The sequence below is a fragment of the Scylla paramamosain genome, chromosome 3 (genome assembly GCF_035594125.1).
Source record: "Scylla paramamosain isolate STU-SP2022 chromosome 3, ASM3559412v1, whole genome shotgun sequence".
In the NCBI taxonomy this organism is placed as follows: Eukaryota; Metazoa; Arthropoda; class Malacostraca; order Decapoda; family Portunidae; genus Scylla; species Scylla paramamosain.
In genome coordinates, this window is record NC_087153.1 from 4,155,691 (window position 1) to 4,177,500 (window position 21,810).

General features: G+C 46.1%; 1 protein-coding gene across 1 annotated transcript in view; it reads left to right on the forward strand.

Moving 5' to 3' along the window:
- The first annotated feature begins 16,881 nt into the window (after window positions 1-16,881).
- The window catches only part of LOC135088807 (uncharacterized), an 82,270-nt gene continuing 77,341 nt past the window's right edge, over window positions 16,882-21,810 (forward strand). Inside the window, exons 1-2 of the mRNA XM_063983865.1 lie at window positions 16,882-17,100; window positions 21,725-21,810. The exon at window positions 21,725-21,810 is cut by the window's right edge and continues 43 nt beyond it. Coding sequence (XP_063839935.1) covers window positions 16,882-17,100; window positions 21,725-21,810 — 305 coding nt within the window. The remainder of the gene's footprint in view (window positions 17,101-21,724) is intronic.

Sequence of the window (21,810 nt, forward strand, 5' to 3'; positions counted from 1 at the left end):
TCTCTCTCTCTCTCTCTCTCTCTCTCTCTCTCTCTCTCTGTGGGTGTGTGTGTATTTTGTAATTATGTTTCTGTCTCGATTTTTTTTTCCGTTGTTAAAAAGAATAGTAAAACGTGCCCGGATTACAATCTAGACAACTTGCAGAATCTGATCTTATCTGAAGCACAGATGAAGATCTTTCAATTAGGTCAGGATTCATGTGTTGCGTCCCTCGTTATTTGTATAGACAAGAAGAAAGGCAGTTCACTTACTGACAGTGTAGTCTTATTAAAGAAAAGACTTAACGCTGGAGCGAGATGAAGAGCAGTCACATGGAGAAAGAGAAACACAATGCGACACCATTCCTTCTTTGACTGGAAACGGTGGAAGAGGAGTGTTGTAGCCACTTAGCGCGACAGTATTGCAGTGTCCTGAAGGGAAGTAAGATAAAAGGCATTTTCTTGACAGGCGGCGATAGAGGGGTCGTGTAGAGAGGAAGGACTCGTGTCAGGCTGCGTCAAGGGATTTCTTCTTATTGGCCTGCAGCACTGACAAGTCTCTCGAAGAGGTGAGCGGAGGGAGCGGCCTGGTGATCATCAAGTCAGGAAGAAGTGGCTGGTGTTTTAATCCCGTCTGCTCTGTGTAGAAGTAAACATTCAATTTTATGTAGAACGAATTCTTAGCAGTAGACACACTGAACTTTGGAATGGTTTCTCTGACTGTCTCTTTTTTTCCAGTCCTTATTGACCAAGATGGTTCGGTTCACATTGGCAATATATTTCTTGAATGTTATGGGATAAAATTTCTTTTTGTATGTGTCACTTTTTGGTGCAGCCCTTCGTCTTCCTTGTGCACCTCAGGGTGAGAGATGCACATGATGGAGACAGAAACTCAATCCCACAAATAGTTGTCTTTTCCTCCCACCAACTGTACCTTTGATATATATATATATATATATATATATATATATATATATATATATATATATATATATATATATATATATATATATATATATATATATATATATATTGTGCACTACGTATTTAGGAAGGCTTTTCTTCCCCATGTTTTCACTTATGTCATTTCTTCCCAGTAACTGTACCTTTATTATGTATTATGTGTACTCTATATTTAGCGAGGCTTTTCGTCCCCATGTTTTCACTTGGTCAGTAATTAATTAGTTAGTGGTGTATGAAGATAGAACGGTGATCGATGACTGGTAAGCGTGGAAGTGGTGGGCGTCTCCTACGCTTCTCCCGGGACCAGGGATCACCACCACAGAATGTCAGTGCCCGGGATTAATTTTTCCTTCGTATACAGTTTCTATTTCCTTTTTGAGGATTGAATGGGCGTGAGTCGGAGGTTTTGGCGGGATTGAGTACCGGAGTCGCCCACTCCCTGCCTGCTTCCATCAACACGCTACAAGTCTGCCTCCTGTCCTCATCTTGTAGCTCCTGCCCTCCCCTCTTGTCGCACCTTGCACCTGTTACCCTTCCCCTCTCAATATTTTGCTCTCCCCTCTCTTTATTTTCTCTCTCCTCCCCAAGAGTGTTCGTTTTTGTGGCGGTCTCTTCGCTTTTCCTACTCCAGTGGGAGCTCGCGCGCACCTCCACACACACACACACACACACACACACACACACACACACACACACACACACACACACACACACACACACACACACACACACACACACACACACACACACACACACTACGTCGTCATTTCATCTAAGTCTCAAAAAGTAGACAAGTCGCTGTGTTGAAACCTATATCAGGCAGCATAGGTTGGCAACACGTAGGTTCCTTCCCCTCTCTGCCTCTCACGTGTAGCCCGCCGCCGCTCCTCTGTAGGGAAACAATACCCTTTGGTCACACTTCAGCACACGTACTCGCATTTTCACACCCATCAACACAAAGAAGGGGTGCCAAGAAGACCATCTATCAACTATCTATAACTTCTTGGTCAAGGGATTAGTTTCAGTAATCACATCGGAGATTTTAGTTTTTAATTCCTTTATGTCGACACCTATCGAGATCTTTCTGAGTGAGTAAAGTTCCCAGCTTCGATACAAGAATTACAGTTGAATTACAATTAGATTGTGCCTGGCAAAGAAGACGCCAAACGTAAGCACGTGTGTCTCCTTTTCCCTTCTGTCGTAACCCGCTGGTTAACATTGTATACTTTGGATTTGGAGCTTGCACACACGTCTCTCCAAGGTCGTGATGTTGCATTTGTGCCTCGCAACAAGTGGACGCCTCTCCCTCCGTCCCTCCCCTCCCTTTTCTCTCCGTCGCTCCCCTTACGTCCTTTCACTCTAACAACTCCCCCAGTTAGTTCTGTCGTCCGGATTACTCTTCACCAAGTTGGAGCGGAAGGAACGCGTCACCTTTGGCCGTCCTGTGACTGCAATTGGTTAAAGTGGTCCTAGCTGAAGTGGATGGAGAGGCTGAGCAGTTAAGTAATGAAAAGTTGAATAGAGAAAGGAAAGGTGGATGCGAATTCAGGGAAGCAGAAGAGAAACCGAAAATAGAGAAGTAGAATATAAAGAAAAGAGAAAAGCAGAAGAGAAGGCAAACTAAAGTAGAAAAGGAGGGGAATAGATAGAAGCAGAAGAGGTGAGGTATACAGAGAAGCAGAAGACGATATTAATAGAGATAAGCAAAAAAGAGGAAGGAAGCAGAGAGAAACAGAAGAGGAGCCATCAGGAAAGAGATGAAGCAGTTCGCTTGTGGAAGGTGGATGGAGAGGGAAGAGGACCAGTCAGCTCAAGTGAAGGTGGATAGGGTGGCGTAACAGTTTGCCAACGCGGAAGTGGGTTTAGAGAGAAGCGGAGCATTTCGCTAACGGGGGGAGTGGACGGACCAGCAGATGTCATCGGGTCGGCGCCAAAGCTGGAGGCAACGCAGAGTTTCCATTGTGTGATCATTAACACTATTTATTTTACGAGGCACCATGTAAACACACTCTGGCTGCTCATTCTGAAACGGCTCCTCAGTTCATACCCGGGACCATCGCGCGACGAGGCCCGCCAGCCGCTCCTGTTCCCCTCGGCCGGTTAGTGTGACCCAGTGTGCCGCGGCCAGAGACAGTCGGGTATATTGTTGGTTGAATGTCCTCGTAGGCCACCCGGCAGCCATTACCGGGGCCCATGTGGATCTGCCGCCACCCGCCTCACTCCACTGGACTTTTTCTGTTGAGGGTGGGAGGGTTGGTGGGTGGGTTGTGGAGGGAAGGGGCCGGGAATGTGTTATTGCGAATGTGGTGGTGAGTTTCATAATCTGCCGGACCCACACGGAGTATAATTGTTTCGTTTAGTGTAGCAAACTAGCAACTTTTTCCCCATGATCGTCCATAGTGTTCAGTGCTGGGTGGTGCTCGGCCGACACAGGAGCGGCGTTATCGTACTTTGGTCACATTTGTCTTTGGAAGGAGAGAGGTCGCGGCAAGAGGAAGGCCGTGTGCCCCTGGAGGTTGAGTCGTGCAAGCAGCGAAAGGGATGAGTGGTGTGGTGGCGTTGAGGTGTGGAAGTTTGCTGAGTATGTAATATGCAATGGTGGCCCTTGGGAGGACGGTGCTGCATGGTCCAAATGTTCGATGCCAGGTAATGTCCCCTGCGCCACACCTTTCCTCTGTGCAAGGATGTGTGTTTATTTATACTTCGATCTGATGCCAGGTGACAGATTATAGTAGTATGGACAAGGCTGTATACGGCATTCCAAACTTAAAGGAAACAGTAATTAATGAGATACGCACTGACAGACATAACGCTGGGACGTAACAGTACTCACCTTTTCTCTGGTGAAGAAATGCCATTTGGTGGAGATCCCACAACTCCCGCAATCCCTGCCAATATACAGCGGAAGGGAGGCATGGACCGGACCACCACCACCACACAGAAGAGAGCTGCTCTCAGCCTCCCACTTCTCCTCCCTCTCCCTCCACCCAAGGTTCCGCGGTCGTCCCCTAGTCTGCCTCACTCCACCCCCCAATCCTCTTCCTCCTTCCACACCTCCTCTTCTTCCATCACCCGCGCAAGTCCCCCCGGGAACCATCTTGGACCCTAAACTAGTCCCAGAGTGGACCCAGGCTGGACCCAGGCCACAGCTGCACAAAGGCTTAAACAAACATACACTGGGTAATTACTCCAACCTGCAATTACCCCTGTCTACACCTCGTTCATCAAGAGCACCCTCGACCAGCCGGACCACGGGACTCACTGCCTACTGGCGGGAAATAGAAGGGCGAAATTATAGCTTGCCAAGTCGGTTCCGCGAGCATGTCCGAGATGCATCTATCGGCCGTCGGCTCGGGTGAATTAAGAACCGGGGAAACGGCCCTTTGGAGTGTCCGTAACCGCTCTGCACCCCCAGCTTTATTATTTATGATGACCATAATGCTAAAGGGGATACCTTGTTATTACACAGTTTCGGTTAAGAGGCGGCCAAGATAGAGACGAGTCGGGGAATTAGCCTGAGCTGTGTGCGAGGCTGTAGCGCGGCGAGGAGGGAGGGAGGGCAGTGAGGCTCTTTAATCGTGAGGGCCGCTGCTGCCACCACCCCGCACCCCAACCCTCCTCCGCTCGCGCCGCCACAATGAGGCCGCATTCACTCACCAGGGAATAATTGAAAGACGCGGCCGCCGGTAGTGAGTGGGGATTGTAGTGTATTCCATGCCGCATCTTGTACTGCTGGACCCTCTGCTGCTTCTCGCCTGCCTGCCTGCCTGCCTGCCTGCTTCTGGTCCTTTCATCGCCGTGTACTTGCACCACCGACCCTCAGGTGCCACCTTCCCTCCATCAACACCGGTACTCAGGTCCCTCACTCCGCAGCCACATCACCTGTGCTGCCCCCACCACCACCGCCACAGTCATCCCCCAGCTCGTGTCCCTGCTGTAGCTGCCTGCCACAATGTCGGAGCCTCCCACCCTCTCAGGGGACTGCAGGAAATACCACCAGCAAATGGAGAAATTACCGCCATTGTGCTATAATATATGACTACACGCATCTCATCCTCTGCCGTGTTTGCCTCGATTACCATTCATCCGGGGCCTCGCTTGCACTCCCTCTCTTCCTCCCTCCCTCCCTCTCTCCCTCTCTCCCTCTCTCCCTTCCTCCTCCTCCTCCCCTTCCTTCCTCCTTTGCCCTCCTGTTTGACGGTTTCGAAAATTATTGTGCCAAACACATACATTACAGCGAAACTTTTTACTGAAATTGTTTTTATTAAGAAAAACGCGGGAAAATTAATGAGTCACACATATAATTCGGATTTCTTTCTTTGTTTACTACGCTATCACTAATTTTCACTCAAGCCTTACCTCCGAACATTGGTCCCCGTGGATGGCGCACTGTCATGCAGTTCTGCGGAAAAAAATATTGTGACATTCGGAAAAGGCTGTACGTTTTATGAGGACAACACAAAAGAAGGAGCCAGCCTGTATTCCTGTTATGTTCATGACTATTGGAATACTATGTGCTAGCAACAGACAGGAGCGCTGCGAGCGTTCGTGTCTGTGTCAGGCGACAAGTGTTCAAAGGTCAGCGTCTAGGATATTGAATATTTGTTGATCGTGTGAGACAGTCCTCTGTTTCGTCCTTTCCAGCAGCCGTCACTCAGCAGCCGTGTCCTTGCTGTGCACAGCGACGAGAGAGGTGGAATTCGACCCCAGACTTTGGTGCCGGTGTTGTGGTCTCATGGAAGCGAATTTTTGGTGATGTCATGATCCGTCGGATTTTATATGGCTATTGGTGCGGCTTGTGTCAGCAGAAACATGGCGTGGATTTCATGTCCCCTTTGTATACCATTACTCAAAGGTCGTTCCCTAACTTGCTGGGTTGTGTGGCGCAGCATTTCAGTGCACAAGAATTGCTATTACTGAAAATTTACTTATAAAGGAAGTGGTCTCTTTGCTTTCTACCTTATGGTAATAATATATTAATTCACTACGTGTATTTGGGATCTTAACAGTTTATAGCGTCGTTTTCAGGTTTATATACATGTTTATACACTGGTGGGTCGCCAATAATTTGTGTGTCCTCGAGTACTAAGGCTGAGAACGTCCAGTGGAAGGTCACCGCCAGCACCGCCCACGGGGCCAGAGAAAATCCCCCATTGACATCATGACAAAGTAATTCCTGAGTGATGATGGTAATAGGGGCAACAGCAAAGCGTATGAGAGTGCGAACAGACACCAGCTGATTAAAGGCTGAGCGTCAGTAGGGGTCAGCACAAGAGGGTATCGGAGGGCGGCGGGGTGGGAGATGGCGGGCATCAGGAGCACTGGAACAATCAACGGGTCCTCCCAGTCCGCCGTAATGGTCCTGCACCCAACAATTACCACGCCGATGAATCAACTCGACCTGGCGTTATCGCTCGCGCCATCTCGCGGCCAAGAGCGTTCGCAGCCCTTTGGTCACCGAGCCTCCTGGGCCTGCTGACTGCCGCTGGTGGCGGTGGCTTTAATGAACTCTCCACGCTATTTAGGGAAAAATTGTTTTTTCCTTTTTTTTTTTTTCTTTTCAATTTTCATTTATTACTTGAGAACACTGGAAGGTGGTAAGGGTGGCGAGGGGGAAGAGGACAAGGAACCCTGAGGTGAAATGGGTGAAAAGTGTTCCTTGTGGTGCCTGCGGCTGGTGGAAAGAGTTAGGGCCATCTCTTGGAAAGAATGACTAGGAGGCGTCCATCACTGCAAAGGCGGCACAGAACCACCAGACGCCTCGTAAACCCCTAAACGCAGGCTAACTCAACACTTTATTACTACCTGTCCTTGATTTATAGGGGTGGGGAGGATTACAGCAGCTTTGTACCAGTACATTTTTCATCTGTTAAAAACAAGCGATGACTATAGCGATACAAAATTTTGAAAGTTTTCTGTATTATTGTAATGCATAATTGTCATTAGAGTTAATACAAGGTTTATGGCCAGCAGCATCTTGTGGCCTCCTTCTCCATAAGTGCATTCCTAAAAGCGCCATCACTGTACGCTTCACTCACTACGCCATATTCATCACTTGAGTCTCAGCTTAACACACAGCAAGCGTGTCGCAGAATGATGTTGCTCTGTCTGTAGTCTTTCCCTTTAAAAGCCCAATTTTGTTCTATCTAATAATTCACCAGAACTCTTTTTCATTTTCATTTTGTTGCTATCGCCCTCTCAACTCTCCTCAATAACGCTGCTGCTGCTGCTGTTGTTTCCTCCTCCAGGTGAAGGTTGGAATACACCTTTGCTATCCACGGTGTTACTAGAAGTGTGCGCCGCGTCCACGTGATTGCCTGCGAGTACCAATTGCTTTTGATTTTTTTTATTTGGTTTTGTGTGGACAGAATTAATCATGATATCCAACAACTGTCATCATCCTTCACCCATGGGCTGCCGCGTGACTGGGACGCTGCCTTCAATGGGTATCTCATTCTGGCATTATTACACTTGAGATCATACAGAGCTAAACATCAATTCATATAAAAATATTAGGAACATAAACACAAGTCCCATGGTGGTTCACACAAATGTTTCATCCCTAACTCGCCGACCAGCTCTTCGGCAACCCTCATATTATCAGCCCTAAATTGCAGCCTTGAAGCCTGGAGAGTGTAACATTTGGCTGGAGTGTGTAGCCAGCAAGTCCCTCCAGGCAGTGTATCCCAGCAGCTCTCTTATGACCTGTATTTTTGGCCTGGTGGTGGAGTCCTTGGGAGTCTTGAAGGATCCGTTATCGAATACGTTTTGAATGTTAATATACATTAAGGAATAACAGGTGTTTGTAGAGAAGTGCGTTAGGGAAAATCAAGGAAGTATGTGTGATGGTTGTTTGGGGTTAAGAGTAAGAGGAGGAGCTAGAGGAGAGATAACCTTGGAGGAGATGGTGGCAGGGTGACGTGGCTGGCGGCGGTGCAGACAACGAGAACCTCTCGGTTTACCTGCCTCACGCATCCCTTCCCATCACCGGCAAGTTGTGGCGTTTATCCATCATAATTTGACTGGATTTGTACCGCTTCTCGTCGCAACTCAGCATCTATAACTACCCTTCCCTTCACGCCGGTGGGCTCCACGCCACACGTCTCCGTTGTCTTGTCACGCCACGGCACCAAACACCACCATATTCCGATCGTGACGTGCACATCACAGCAACATTAAATCTCATACACCAGGGCCGCGCAAAAGATCTGCACCAGTTCGCTGCGTAAAGTAGCTGGACGAGAAGTCAGCCGGGGATTGGAAGGAAGCGGATGCACGGGAGAGGAGGCTGGGATAGCGCGTGCAGCTTCACCCGGTGGTTAATTTGAGAGTATACCCTGGGCCCGCGTGTCAGGACGGGTGTGAAGAACCCATCCATCACCCGCGACTTGCAACACGCTCCTCGCATACCGCGGCAGGCCAGGGGGCATCCAGCACCCACCTTGTCCCAGCCTCCCTCTTCCCAGCCTACTCTCCCCCTCCTTTCATTCTGAGAGCCTGTACTTCTGCATCTTATCGTTTTGTGCAAATTTAGTAAGCTTATAAATTTATCTCATCTCCTCCTCATCATCATCATCATGAACATCGACTCGCCTCATCCAGCACACCTCGTCTACACTAAATACACCATTTCTATCACCTCCACTTCCTCTCCACCTCCTCAACACTCAGCTCCACAGTGCACACCACCATCACCACCACCATTCCACTTCCAATACCCGCACCCTTGCACACCACCACCACCACCACTACAACCTCCTCCTCCTCCTCCTCCTCCTCCTCCTCCTCCTCCTCCTCCTCTCTACCACCAATACTCCTGCCAACAAGATAAGCATCATGCCCGTAATTTGGCGCCAAAGGACTATGCTTGTGTAATTCCAGAGAGAGAGAGAGAGAGAGAGAGAGAGAGAGAGAGAGAGAGAGAGAGAGAGAGAGAGAGAGAGGGGAGGGGGGGTCAGATCCCAGTCATCCAGTATCATCTCTTTGTTACTGAATTTTAATTATTTCTCCTGTGCCTCTGTTCCTTTGTCTATGCTCTTCCTTCAGTAATTTCTTTTTTTCTTTTTTTTTTTATGTAATTTTGTACGTAGGCTTTCGTGTTTTTTTTTGTTTATGTTTTTTTTTTTTAGCTTTTCTCCTTTTCATTATCTTTATCCATTTAGTACACTTGCTTTCACATACTGCAGAACACTTTTGCACTACTAAACCTTAAAAAAGAAGTAAAAAATAAATAAATGTATACACCGATCAACCTGCTTTTCATCATACCGTACTTAATGTTTGTGTCAGACCACTTCCGTATGTACTGTGCTGTATAATGTATTTTTCTTTTGTTAACATACATTAATTTCCCTTGTGGTCAAACTTTCTATTTATTATTTTGGTTCCCTTGAGCTGCCCTTCCCTAACACCTTCCCATGCTGAAACATCCGAGGCGGGAAGAGGGGAAGAAAGGACGGGCGTTGGATGAGGACAAGACCTGCGTTAGGGAAAGACGTGTTAGGCGAGGCATAGGACGGAGGACTGGAAAAGGCAGGGGCCGGAGTCTGTGGTGGAGGTGGTGAGGCGGGTAGGGGTTAGGGTTGAGGGTGGGACGGAAGAGGGCAGTGGTCTAGGGCTGAGGGCCGGAGGGCAAGAGGAGGAGGAAGGTATAAGGGAAGGTGGAAGAGGGCACCTGTCGGCGGCCTGGCTTAAACAAACCCCCGCCTCCCTGTCAGCTGGAGTATAATTACCCGTGACTTACTACCTCGTTGCGTCTCACCTTGGTAAGCGATCGCTGTAAGATGCATTGCGCCTGTTTTAATTTTCCTGCGCGAATGATCCCTGTTCTGTTCTGCGCGCTCGTGTGTGTGTGTGTGTGTGTGTGTGTGTGTGTTTTATCAAGGAGTGTTTTGACATGTGGTGATAAATGAGAGTTGTATCAAGATTATAGTTGTCTACGTCAAGCATTAAAACACCCAGGCATGTGATGGATATGTCCGAGAGAGAGAGAGAGAGAGAGAGAGAGAGAGAGAGAGAGAGAGAGAGAGAGAGAGAGAGAGAGAGAGAGAGAGAGAGAGAACTGCATTTCCTAATACAGGGGATCATGAGCAATGTTAGCTGTGTGGCTGGGGAAGAGCAGTAGGCGGGTGGCTCCGAGTCTGGAAGATGGGCAACGCAGTGCAAGGTGCTGCGGGACTGAGCGAGGCGGAACCAGGCGGGCAGGCTCTTGGGAGGGCAACACATCTGTGCTAGTTGGCTCTACGGGGCTCAAGATACTGCCGTGACCTCCGTGTGAGTGTGTAGCCTGTGTGGCGTGGCTTGTATTAGGTGTGTGTTCTCTATAAGGTGTGTGGTATTAGTTTCGTGTGTACCCTTGTGTGTGTGTGTGTGTGTGTGTGTGTGTGTGTGATGTCACTGTCGGTTGCCTGCTCTCAGATTGCAAGGTTGAATCACTTTATGTTTCCTGTTTCGTTGATTCTCACGTATATTACCATCATTCTGGATTCTGTCGTATTTTATTGTTTGTGTTTTATTAGTATTATCACTGGCAAGTCATCTAAATATGTATACTTAAGTGTTGGTATCTTTGATGCATATATTACCATTCAGCAGTGCTCATTTTATATTGTTTGTCATGTCTACCAGAATTTCGTCTTGTATTGTGCCATTGTATTGTTTCTTGTTACTTATTATCACCTAATTTGTATTTTCTCCCCTTCTTTCCATGTGCTGTCGCTGCTCAGGATATCGCCAACGTGAGTATTTCGTGTGTTTGTATAAATCAAGCAGTCAGTCAGTCAGCCATTGGGTCATGCATGGGTGACCAGGAGTGTGGAGGAAGGTAAAGTGAAACGGTAAGGCCAGACTGGAAAGTAATCTAAACACCCTCATTCTTTAACTTTTTTTTTTTCTATATCCACCTTGCATATTTGAAGTTATGTGGTATTTATTATTTTGGATGCATTCATATGTCTTACCTTCTGTAGGTGACGTTAGGTTAGATTCAAGTTTGTTTTAATAAGTTTGTGATAAATTCAGTTAGATTTAAGTTCGGTTAGGGTTAGGATAGTTTACATTAAGGGGTAAAATTATGTATAGGATTATGCCTAATTAGATTCAATATTTCCTTGATAATTACCGTTATTTTTTTCGTTACATCTTGTTAAAAACGCTGATACATATCTATACATTTATCAGCCAGAAATTAATTAAAGGAAATAGATGAGAAAATGTATATATATCTATTTTATATTAGCGTTGGTTTGGTGAGGTGGTTTAGGGTTAGGGCGGACCCATGAGGCGGTCATTAGTGGCGCTCCCCAGGGCGGCCGAGGCGCCACGCGTACCTTCACAGGACACAAGACACGCCGCCGAAAAAAGTTCATCATCCAGCACACAAAAAAATAAACAGGAATCAATTAGCTGTTGGATCAGCGAGGAAACAGAAGTGAGCGTGGTAATTGTGCACAGCGGGGGGCGGCGGCGAGAGGATAGCCAGCCATAGCCATCCTTCCTCCTCCTCCTCCTCCTCCTCCTCCTCCTCCTCCTCCTCCTCCTCCTCCTCCTCCTCCTCCTCCTCCTCCTCTTCAGTCCTTCGTCTTGTTTTTTCTCTTGTAAAAGTAACCTCGTTTTCTCTCTGTTACTTGCCACTTTTGGGCTTCCTTCCCGCATACACCTCAGCAGTAATGAGTTAATTATGCATCCAGTGATGATTTCCTCATAGAAAAATATCCACCATGCAGTATACAGGATCCCTAGTACTACATATTGGGAAAACTAACCTAGTATAAGAAATGCATGAAAGAAAAACCAGAAAACTTGTGAACTAACGCTTAGGTATAAAAAAAGTTTTGCGTTTTTGCCACTCGGGCCACAATATTGCTTGCATTCATAAATAATGTCACATATTTCAGAATCATCAAGGAGACAGATCGCGAAATATAGCGGGTCACACTTACCATTACACTCATCAGAATCCTGCTCAATCAGGGTCACACTGAGCCAGGGTTACACTCAGCCAGGGTCACACTCAGCCAGGGTCACACTCAGCCAGGGTCACACTCAGCCAGGGTCATACTTAACCAGGATCATATTCAACTAGCCACATCTAATCAGCATCACAGTCATATATATATATATATATATATATATATATATATATATATATATATATATATATATATATATATATATATATATATATATATATATATATATATATATATATATATATATGGTATGTATGTATTTGTTCATGTTTCTATCAAGTTGTTTATTTATTTGTTTACCGATTTTTTTTCTGTTGTATATTTTTTTTACCTGCGCTTGTGCGCGTTCTCCTCCTCCTCCTCCTCCTCCTCCTCCTCCTCCTCCTCCTCCTCCTCCTCCTCCTCCTCCTCCCACTCAAGGCTCTCCATCATCTCGTCCCATCCGCCTCCCGCCTCCCGTCCCCGCCAACTAATAATACCGGGCTGCTGATAAAGCCCAGCCAATCGTCCAGACTAAAATGAGGCAGCGATGAGAAGGTTCGCAGTCGCTTGCCGTTAGGGTGGTTTTGGCTACCTCGATCACGCCCCCGTCAGCCGTCCTCAGGTGCTGATTCGGACTTTGCCTGCACCTGTGACGCCAGCAGCATGGAAACGTCCCCTGTGTGTGTGTGTGTGTGTGTGTGTGTGTGTGTGTGTGTGTGTGTGTGTGTGTGTGTGTGTGTGTGTGTGTGTGTGTGTGTGTGTGCGCGCGTGTGCATGCGCGCGTTAGACATCCCCTCTTCTCATCTCCGAACACACGCGGTGGGGGCGAAAGGCTTAAATATTGTTACCGATGCTTTGCGTTGCCTTCTCATTGCCAATAGACACGCACAGCCTGGTAGAGATGGAGGTGTCTAACAGGTTCGTGGGAGGGCGGTGGCATAGGCGACAACAGGTGAAAATAGTTGTGCCCTGCGGCGGTGGGCTGGGTAGATACAATGTTTGGGTTCGCTGTCATGCACGTCGATGTTGGTGGAATAAAAGTAGCTCATAAAATATAAGTCGAGGACGAAGTTTCAGTCGTCACATGTCTACCCCCTCCCTTTTTTTTTTATTTCATGGGACTGACGTGAACCAGTGATATGTTTCTGCAATGTTAGTTGTCGCCCACTATCAAGAACAGGAATCTCCAGTTTTGTCTGACACCCGCGATTGTCGGATCTTGGCGACTCTGACACTGGATGACACACTTTTGACACTCTGAACTCGTTTGGGTGTCAGTCAGGCGTGAAAGGTTTTAAAAAGCTTGATTCCGTCAGCTTAGTGGGGCCGTCTGCCGGATGGTGTGACCTTTGCTGTAATTCTATTGTCTTATTCGGTTTGACCTGTACGTGTCTTTTTTGCTCGGTTTCAGACTTCTTAGATTCTGGATGTTTGTTTTTATTTATTTACTTATTTATTTATTTATTTATTTATTTATTTTTCTTGGTGGTGGCTGTGAGGCGGGATCAGGGAGGGGCAGGAGGCGTCAGTGGTGGTGGTATTGGAGAAGAGAGTCGTGGAGAAAACGGTGGTGGTGGTGGTGGTGGTGGTGGTGGTGGTGGAGGTGGAGGTAAAGACTCCTGACCCTTGGGGAGTTGTCCTCATGCATAACTCAGGAAACACAAATATCGCCTATCATCTCCCTCAACATTTATTCCTTCTTCCAAAGCGCTGACCGTTTATGGGGATATAAAATTATCGGATTATTTCTGTGGCCTGTTTACCTCGGCGACCTGGTGACCTTATGGAGTGAGTCGACTTAACATAAATCCCTGGGCGTGTGGTGGGCAAGCAGACCCGCGTGTAGGTGTGGTTGGTATGATGTATGTCGCCGGGCCACAGCAGGGGGGTAGCCTGTCGTGGCGCAGGTGTTAACAAAGTGATAGCAGGAGGGTACACAGGTCGCGTGATGCATGGCGGAGCACGGTGTGCCTCGCTGCCCACGCCATGCACTCCTGCACCGATGCTAAGTCACTTTTGCCCTGCCTTCCTCCGTGGGCGGATTTATGGTCCTCCACTCATCGCTGCCCTCTATTTTATATTGTCATCGTTGTGGGCACGCCGTAAGGAGCAGAGGACCTGCCAGGAGCAAGTGTGGCTTCATTTGTAAGCGTTGTCACAGAGCCGCGCGTCGTGTACGAACAGGCGGAGGAGGACATCTGTTTGCGTAGGCATTTAATATTCTGTATTGCAAGTCCTTTACGTTAGAGAAGACACGTTCCCGAAGAAATATAGTTCATGATATTACATTTGTAGGGAAGCTGTCTCACATTTCGCTAGTTATTGATAACGAGACAAGTAAACCAACTTTAATGTTCTTCTCCAGTGTAGTTATTGTCTTGAGTGACACAGACGTGAGCGGCGGGTGAGTGATGGAGGAGCAGGACTGCCGACCAGTGGCGGGCGACAGGAGGTGTCCAGCGCGCTTATCATGTGTCCGGCTCCTGCCGCCCATGTACCACTCTAGTCCCGGGCGGCGTGGGCACGTGTCCGCCCCAGCTTAGGCGGTTAGGGGCAAGAAGGCCGCCTGTACCAGCTTGTGGCCGCCCTGTCGCCCGCCTGTTAACAAGTGTCGGGAAGAGGTGGCTGCCCGCCGCCCAAGTGGCAACCGGTGTACCGCCTCGCCCGTGCCGTGTAACTGCTGCCTCCGCGCCCACCTCATTCTAATGGCGAACGCTGTTATGGAAAAGTAGCAAGAGTTGCCATTGTATTTCGATATCAGCTTCTGGAGGTAAGCGTTGCTGCTACAATGGTCGGTACAACAGGCGACAGAAATAACGGTGTAGTAGTGGTGGAGGACAGGAAATGGAGGTGGCGTTGATGGAGACGAGAATGAGCGAGTAGTGATGGTAGTGGTGAGGGAGGTCAAGAGGAGGTTTACACCAATTACTGTTAATAGGGAAATGAAGGAGCAAGTAAGGGGTTAGTTGTATTAGTGTGGGGGAGGTCTTGGGAAGCGAGGGTAAAGGGGAGGGTTGGTGTGGTTGTGGAAAAGTAATTTGTATTTTTCTTAGTACCTCGGAAAGAAGTAAATGACAGATTACTGTAACGATTAGTAAAGGAGAGCTGCCAGAGATAGTTTAGCATTTTTTAGTACACGAAGTAAATGGACACTGACAAAAATTACTACGCAATAAACTTTGAGGAATTATTCACCAAACACGAATCCCCCTCCTCGACACGCAAAGGAAAACAGTAGAATTACAAACACGATGCGTCCGAATCGCAGAAGACGGGAAAAAAAAAAAAAAAACGCACACGAAAGCTGGTCAGTGAGAGGGCTAACAGTGGCGGTGGATGGGAGTTGGTGGTGGTAATAGTGGCGTTCGAAGTAGTAAAGATGCTTGCAGTGGTAGAAACATGGGGATCGAGGCTGTGGGTGTTAATAGTGGTGTACATGGTAGTGGTAGTAGTAGTAGCAGCATAGGGGGGATAGAGGTAATTGGTGTAAATAATGGTGTACGTGAATGAGATATTTATTTATGTGAAAGAGACAGTGGTACCAATATAAATAATAGAGGTTAGTAATGTAAATACTGGTGGGGACGTGGTGGCAGTGATAGCAACATGAGGGATAGATGTTAATGGTGTAAATAATGGTGGACATGGCAGAGGTGTAAATGTGGAGGTTGTGGCAATAGTAGCAGCAGCATCAGCAGAAACATAGGGGATAGATGTTAGTGGAGAAAATAATACTAGTGCACGTGGCGGAGTGTTGATGTGGAGGCGGTGGCATTGGCAGGAACAGACTCTGGAGGTGGCACGGGAGCACACAAGGTAGCGGCATGAGTCGAGGAAGCGCCCCTCTGCTACAGGTAATAAGAATCTGGCGGCCCCCTCCCGCGGCACCCCACGACCGCTCCACCAGGCACACTTTGCATATCGTCCAGCCCGTCTCTCCCCCATTCAATTGCCTCGGTCCTTTTTCTTCCATTTCAATTTCTTATCAGTCGTACAGCAGGTCTTTCTTGCGACCACTACCTGCCGAGTTATTTGATTACGGTGACGACCACCTGATAATTGATATGATAGCCGGGGTGGGGGCAGGGGAGGGCTGGCTACCTATCACTTGATTGATCCAAACTCCACACCTGCCTCCATTTTTATAAAGCTCTCCCAGTCTGCCATTTCTAGTTCTGTCTTTCTCCTTCTTTTAATCCTACTTCTCTCTCTCTCTCTCTCTCTCTCTCTCTCTCTCTCTCTCTCTCTCTCTCTCTCTCTCTCTCTCTCTCTCTCTCTCTCTCTCTCTCTCTCTCTCTCTCTCTCTCTCTCATTATCATCCTTAACCTTGTTCCTCTCTTTCTCTTTGCTGTGCTCCAGTTTCTCCTCGTCTTGTCCTGATTTTCGTCTCCTCCTCCTCCTTCTCCTCCTCCTCCTCCTCCTCCTCCTCCTCCTCCTCCTCCTCCTCCTCCTCCTCCTCCTCCTCCTCCTCCTCCTCCTCCTCCTCCTCCTCCTCCTCCTCCTCCTCCATGATATTCTTTCGTTTCTTTTTTTTTTCGATCCTTCTTTCCACCTTTTCTATCGTCGTCGTCGTCGTCGTCGTCTCACCTTAGCTCACTTGACCTCATGCACGTAGCTCTTCTATATTTTATTCACAGTCATTAAACAATTCTCGCTCTATTCAGGAACTTTCAGACAGCTTCATTATTATTATTATTTTTTTTTTTTATTATTCATCCGTTTAGCGTTGAATTACTTTTACATTGGAACATCACATGTGTACACATTGAAATACGTAGCTCTTGGTCACACTTGATGCTGCTGAGGCTTAAGAGGGCCCGCCCTTGGAAAATTAATCGGATTTGCATTGAACAAATGTGCTCACTTAATACATAAAGAAGAAAGTTAGCTAAATATTTTCTTATCTGACACATGTTCTCTCTAATTAAAAACACTTTGCCCTTTTCCTTCCCCGATGTAACTCTCATTTCAATTATATGAAAGTTAATATGTCGTCCGTGTCCTTGTGTCGACTTAGATACCGGCGACTGTCAGAGGTCATGGAAAGTAATGTAGAGTGCTTAAAGAGTCGTGAAGGAGGGCAGTGTAAGGGGCGGAGCAGCGGCACCCTCACTCTCCGCACACTCCTCGGAGGCCGTGACCTGCTGGGCCGCCACAGTGACTCGGTGTTCGCCAAGGCTCCCTCTGATACACGCATTTTACGTTCTGTTTGTCGCCTTGTACGCGGTGAGAGATGGGTATGCTTAGTGTGGATATTTCTTGCCGGAAACATTATATTTCCTGGAAACAAGGACGGCGTGGTTGTTCATTACATTAATCTTGAGACAAAAACAGACACGTCATTGGGAAAGGTGCTCGGGATACCGACTACTTTTTTTCTTACGTTTTGACGAAGGAAATTACAGATAGAGGAGGAAGACGCACACTTTCTACGACTTGAGCTGTTAAAAAAGACAAGTATCAAGACACCTTAGTAACTAAATAAGCCAACCCTTTTGTTCTTCTTTCGTTTTTTTTTTTTTTTCGTGGAAGAGATTTTTTTTATTTATTTTTTTTTATTTATTTTTCTTTTTTTTGCCATTCGTCAAAAATAAACGTAAGATAATAATGTATCATACACGATCTTTCCTACTCATTTATCTTCTGGTTGTCGAGGAGCAGAACAATTGGGTGCATGCCCTCCAGGAAAGCTTTGTGGTGTGGTGGACTCTCTTCCATCTGGTGGAGGAAATGAGTATCCTTATATGGGAGGCCTCCATAAAAGAAGGAAAATAGTACATCATCTTTCACCTTTCTCTCGTGACTGAATGTACACACCGGCTTGGCAAATATATGTATGTCTATTTTCGTACCTTGTAGAGATGATACCGTCAGGAATGTACGCCACAACACAGACCAAAGCGAATTCTCCTGCAGTTTGTTATTCGTGGAAGATTTTCTTTCCTCAAGAAGCAGCCTAGCGTGTGCTTCTATGAAGAGGTGGGAAGTGTCCGTCCGTCTGTTAGGATTGCAACATTAGCCTATGCATGTACGAGTAACCACACGTCCTTGAAACAACATTCCGGATGTCTTCACTCCTTCAGGTGTGTTGAAAATTCTTACTTTCTAATTGTGTGGTTCGACAAAGTGACGATGTACTTGTAATTGTTATTGCCGTGGGAGAGTTGTTACGTGTTTGCTTGTAGTTACTAGGCTACACTTAACATACCAAAGTAATTTCTTGGAAGAATAATCTCCTTCCTGAAATTACTATAAATGACGGGTTACTATATTTGACTTTTTCGCGTGACGTATATCCTTCTTTGGCATTACATTCTTTATTTTACGTCAGCATGCTTTACAAGAGATCTGGACAAACTCACTAACTCAATCAGATGGACAGACGAAAAAAATAAGGGTCGAAAGAACGCAAAAATGCAAATTACAGCTGAATAAATGGTTCATGTCAGTCATGTTCAGAAAAGAAGTGACAGGTTTCAAATAGTGAGGGTTTATTCTTGCTTGAGATGAATGGACAAAAATGTCACCCTATACACAGAACGGATCATCAATACAAACCTGCTGACATCACGCACACGAGGCTCAGGACACGTGTCATTCAGGTTCTGGTGACGTCAGCATAACACTTATTGACGTCAGCGCGACACCTGTTAGAGTGGGGAGAGGGTGTTACTCATTCGTGCAGGTGTTCGTGGCATTTTCCTGAGTGTTTGATGAGTGTTTAGTGACATGTGGGGATGTGATGACTAATGGGCGGGGATGAATGTAAGGTGACGGGTGGGGAAGAGTAAGTAGTTCCTGTCCTGCTGATATTTCCCAATAAGTAGGTCTCACGTGTGTGTGTGAGAGAGAGAGAGAGAGAGAGAGAGAGAGAGAGAGAGAGAGAGAGAGAGAGAGAGAGAGAGAGAGAGAGAGAGAGAGAGAGAGTGAGTGAGTGAGTGAGTGAGTGAGTGAGTGAGTGAGTGAGTGAGTGAGTGAGTGAGTGAGTGAGTGAGTGAGTGAGTGAGTGAGTGAGTGAGTGAGTGAGTGAGTGTGTGTGTGTGTGTGTGTGTGTGTGTGTGTGTGTGTGTGTGTGTGTGTGTGTGTGTGTGTGTGTGTGTGTGTGTGTGTGTGTGTGTGTGTGTGTGTGTCTTAAGCAGGTCGATTTTTTTTTTTTTATGTGATCGTGCTGAAAAGTAAGTTATATAACATTCAACAGGTAATCAGTCCATTAATGTAAAAAGCCTCAAGTAGATCTCTCCTGAGGTATTTAAGAACACATTGGCTTCACGTCTAATTCGTGTATCAGTTAGGCAGATTCAAGAAGACAGACGTTGCAGAAAACACCAAGGTAAGTACTTAAAGAATATTGGTTGTACTCCTGTTTGGTGGAGTTAAAGATGGAATGTACATTGTTTAATATAAATAAGAAAAAAGTCTTGAGGGATATTGCTGCATGGCATTTACACGTTCTACGGAGCTTTTTTTCTTTTTCTTTTTTTTTTTTTTTTTTTTGTGTGTGTGTGCGGTGCATTTATGTTGATATTTTTGTATGCATACTCAAAATCTTAATCTTCTTATGTATATATTAGTAATGTCTATAAAAAATTTCATGCCATCATTAAAAAAAATATATATAGAAAAGTTATAAGGACCAAAAGGTAAATGTAAACTAACTTCTAATAGTGTGTAGTGGTTTGATATGTAAAGTTCATATTTCCTCACGTGACAATAAACTAAAAAGATAAATAAAAGACGTAAAACTATCAAGATGTAAATATAAACTATTCTCATAATAGTAAATGGCTTATTGAAGAAAATTTACTTATTAAATAATACATACCTCTTGTTCTTGCTACTAATTTATCCTCTTTCCTACTTTTCCCATCGCGCGCTGCCGGTTGCCTCGCCACCATCACCGTCACCACACAGGGCGTAAGTATACTTTTCTTTGTGTTTTTATTGTATCAGTAGTAAAGTAGAAGTAGAAATGGTAACGGTCATGATAGTAGTAGTAGTAATAACAGTAATAGTAGTAGTAGTAGTAGTAGCAGTAGTAGTAGTAAGTTCATAGGTTAATGATGTTACACGGCCTCCCTGCACAACACTGCCTACTCACTCTCACCCTTACTCTGTCCACCTCACTGATGCAAGGCTTCACCATTACCTTCATTCTTTCATCCCTTTCACTGGTAAACTCTGATATTTTTTACCCGTTTCTGGTTTTCCCTCTTTCCTAGAACTGTGTGTGTGTGTGTATGTGTGTGTGTTTCTTTTTTTACTCACTCTCTCTTTCGGTCTTTTACGAACGTCAGGTTCATTATGTACCCCTGACCAACCTCCTTGACACGATGAAAGAAAAAATTGCAGTCTCGTGATTCCTGTCCATCCTCATCTTCATAATTCTATTTTTTTTTTTTCTTCTTCTTCTTCTTCATCATCATCGTCGTCGTCGTCGCCACCCCGCCCCTCGTCGTTGTCGTCACCACCACCACCTCCTCCTCCTCCTCCTCCTCCTCCTCCTCCTCCTCCTCCTCCTCCTCCTCCTCCTCCTCCTCCTCCTCAGCTTGTTGCAGTGGCATATATTTCCCCAGCGACCATTTTGCTCCTCCGGCCGTGTGTTGCAAAGCTTGGGGGGGGGAGGGAAGGAGGGGGAGAAGAAACAAATGAGAGAGAGAGAGAGAGAGAGAGAGATGAGAGAGAGAGAGAGAGAGAGAGAGAGAGAGAGAGAGAGAGAGAGAGAGTCCACGCTCAATAACAGGGGAAGCGACCATTTTGCTCTTATTTATCATGTTTTCCCACTACTGGCGGTGACTGTGTGTGTGTGTGCGTGTGTCTCTCTGCCTGTCTGTCTTCCTGTGTCTCTCTATTTATGTCTGTATACTCGTTTGTTTGTTAATATTTCAGTGCCCGTCTGTCTTTTTTTTTTTTTCTTCTGTGCTTTGTTTCATGGTCTTCTTTTTCTGTTATATTTAGATTTTGTGTGTCCTTCGCTTAATCTCTTTCGTCTTTCATTAGGTGTGTTTTTTGTTATTTTCTCCAGTGTGATTAACGCGTAACTACCTGCTGAGTCACCTGCGTCACTGATGAGGTGTTGCAATAAGCCATGAATATCTTAAGTGAGGGATGAGTGAGGCTTCAAGATAATTTATGCCTTTTTTATCAAATGCTACTCACAGGTGACGAGTAGAAAGCGAGCGGATGTCTTTTTTTTTTTTTTTTTTCTTTTTATTAACTGATCAAACGGTCTTCTGTTTCAAAGTGATGTGTGGGACTTGATAGTGTGCATGGTGACTTGTATTATAATATTGAGAAAACTTAGGCTCCGAGTCAAAATTTCTAATACAAGACGAATCATAATCAGTTCTGTTCCTTGTATTAAGCCATCACTTCTATTCTCTCTCTCTCTCTCTCTCTCTCTCTCTCTCTCTCTCTCTCTCTCTCTCTCTCTCTCTCTCTCTCTCTCTCTCTCTCTCTCTCTCTCTCTCTCTCTCTCTCTCTCTCTCTTATCCAGTCTACAAAATGACACTTTTTTTTCCATTTCTTGCTTTATTATTTTTTTTATCACTCTCTGCTTCCTTCGTATATTTTCATCTATCCTTTCTCATCTGTCTCTCCTATTTTGTCTTGCCCTCTTATTGTGCTCCACTTACTCTTGTCTTCCACCTCCCTTTCGTCTTCCTCTCACGCACCCTCTACCCCTGTATTTCATTTATCCATGCATTACATTCTACTCCCTCATCAATACTGCTATACTGCAATCTATATATATCTCCCTTTCATCACTCACCCATTGCTCCTCCTCCTCCTTCTTCTTCCTTATCCTTAAACTCTCTCCCTCGCTCCCTCAAGACGCCCAATACTCTCCTCAAGTCCTCGCAAGGCCTCAAAGTCACCAGTAATCCGCCACGCTCACACCGGCCAAGTTGCCTCCTGCA